We start from the raw sequence: 1,654 nt of genomic DNA on the forward strand, positions 1-1,654 counted from the left end.
CCAAAGGAATTTTCTCTGGCAAAGACTGAGAGAAGAACTAATATATGTCTAGTCATTAAGAAAACAATTTGACCTTGTGCCTATTTAACAAAACAATAGTAGTAGGTACTCCCAGAGGGCCTATGACCTTCTTAGCCACAGACTACTAACAAGTTTTCAGTACAAAGCATAAGTTCTCTCCTGTTTATTAGGACTCAAATCAGAAAGTAGTTGGTTGCCCCCATAATAGCAATGCCATCATTGCACTGGTGGCCATATCTTACTGAACAGATCATTAATGGAAGATATAGACTCCAAGCTAAATGGGACTGTTGATGAATCTCCTCCCATAGCAGCTTACATAGCACCTAGTAATGTAAAATGTAACCAGTATGGAGTAGCCTTCCATTTCAGCTTGAGTTTTATTTTTCAATATATTACAACTCAAATATCTTTAGCAAAATAATAAAATGTAATATCTTTAGCAAAATAGTGTCCTGATCTAATTCTGGTGGGCAATCAAGAACATTGGCAGTAGTCTATAATTCTTGGAGGATCTCTGGAACCTCCTTGACCAATAGCTTGCATGGAAATATCCCATACATGCTATGGAAATTTTCATTTGATAATACTTGGCTTCTGAGAGGAGCATTATTCACATATTCAGGGTGTCTTTGTTCAAACTTTTTAATTATAATTTTAACAAACTCACAAAATAGGAGATTTTCATAGGGTTTTACAGACATTCTTCATTTTGCTTAACCTTTACTCCATTCTTTTCTCTCCCATTTCCCTCTGCATTCACTCCCAATTAAACATTTCCACTGCAAGAATCCCTTCCCCTCCAGGTTTATAACACATGTTCTGCTAACTCCCCTTTTTGTGATGACCTTATTCTATCTTCAAAGTAATCTTGTACACAGGAAACATAATGTATTTAAAGACATATTATCATTATCATAGGTAGAAGCATGTAGTACTTCTCTTGAGTGACATCCTTGGGAACAAAGTTCATAGAGAGTCCAGAATTTAACATCCAAAAATAATTAAGTCAATGCTAAGTTTTTTCTTCAGTAGATACCAGAAAATATTATCTGAATTATGTAGATTTCACAGAGCATAGATAAATTGTCTGCTCATTTGACTAGTTTCCCTATTATGACCACCATCTCCAAAACTATGTCAAGAACATGAAGGGGAGGACCTCATTTACGAAGATCCTTCCTATGTAAATAAACTGCTTCAAGGAAAACACAACTTTTTATTCTGGAAAAAAAATTAGGAGGATTAGGACTTGGTTAAGAAGCCAACTGAGATAAATATACAGAAACCAAAAGAATTCAGAAAAATTAAATAAAACAGACATTATTAACCAGGCATGAGAAACCTTCATCTAGTAATTTATTAAATAACAAAGTTGTCTCTTTGTGCTTTCTTGCTAGATATTTTTTAGTATATTATTCATCAGTTCTTAACAAATATTCTCAAAATAATAAATACAAATGAACTTGATGTTAGGAAAGAAGCTATAGACATGAAATTTCCACTCATGTCTTTCCTACCATTTCTCCAAAATTTATCCAGAGACAGAGAAATGAACAACCACAGCAGCAGAACCTCAGATTTCATCCTGCTGGGACTCTCTTCCAACCCCCAGATGCAGAAACCCCTTTTT

At 34.5% G+C, this 1,654-nt stretch overlaps 1 protein-coding gene across 1 annotated transcript in view; it reads left to right on the forward strand.

The window, feature by feature from the left end:
• Positions 1-1,564: 1,564 nt before the first annotated feature.
• LOC101981246 (olfactory receptor 1L6-like) overlaps positions 1,565-1,654 on the forward strand; it is a 29,065-nt gene continuing 28,975 nt past the window's right edge. Inside the window, exon 1 of the mRNA XM_005346705.2 lies at positions 1,565-1,647. Within this exon, the coding sequence (XP_005346762.2) occupies positions 1,574-1,647 (74 nt within the window). The 5' untranslated portion in view covers positions 1,565-1,573. The remainder of the gene's footprint in view (positions 1,648-1,654) is intronic.

The sequence above is a fragment of the Microtus ochrogaster genome, chromosome 4 (genome assembly GCF_000317375.1).
Source record: "Microtus ochrogaster isolate Prairie Vole_2 chromosome 4, MicOch1.0, whole genome shotgun sequence".
NCBI lineage: Eukaryota > Metazoa > Chordata > Mammalia > Rodentia > Cricetidae > Microtus > Microtus ochrogaster.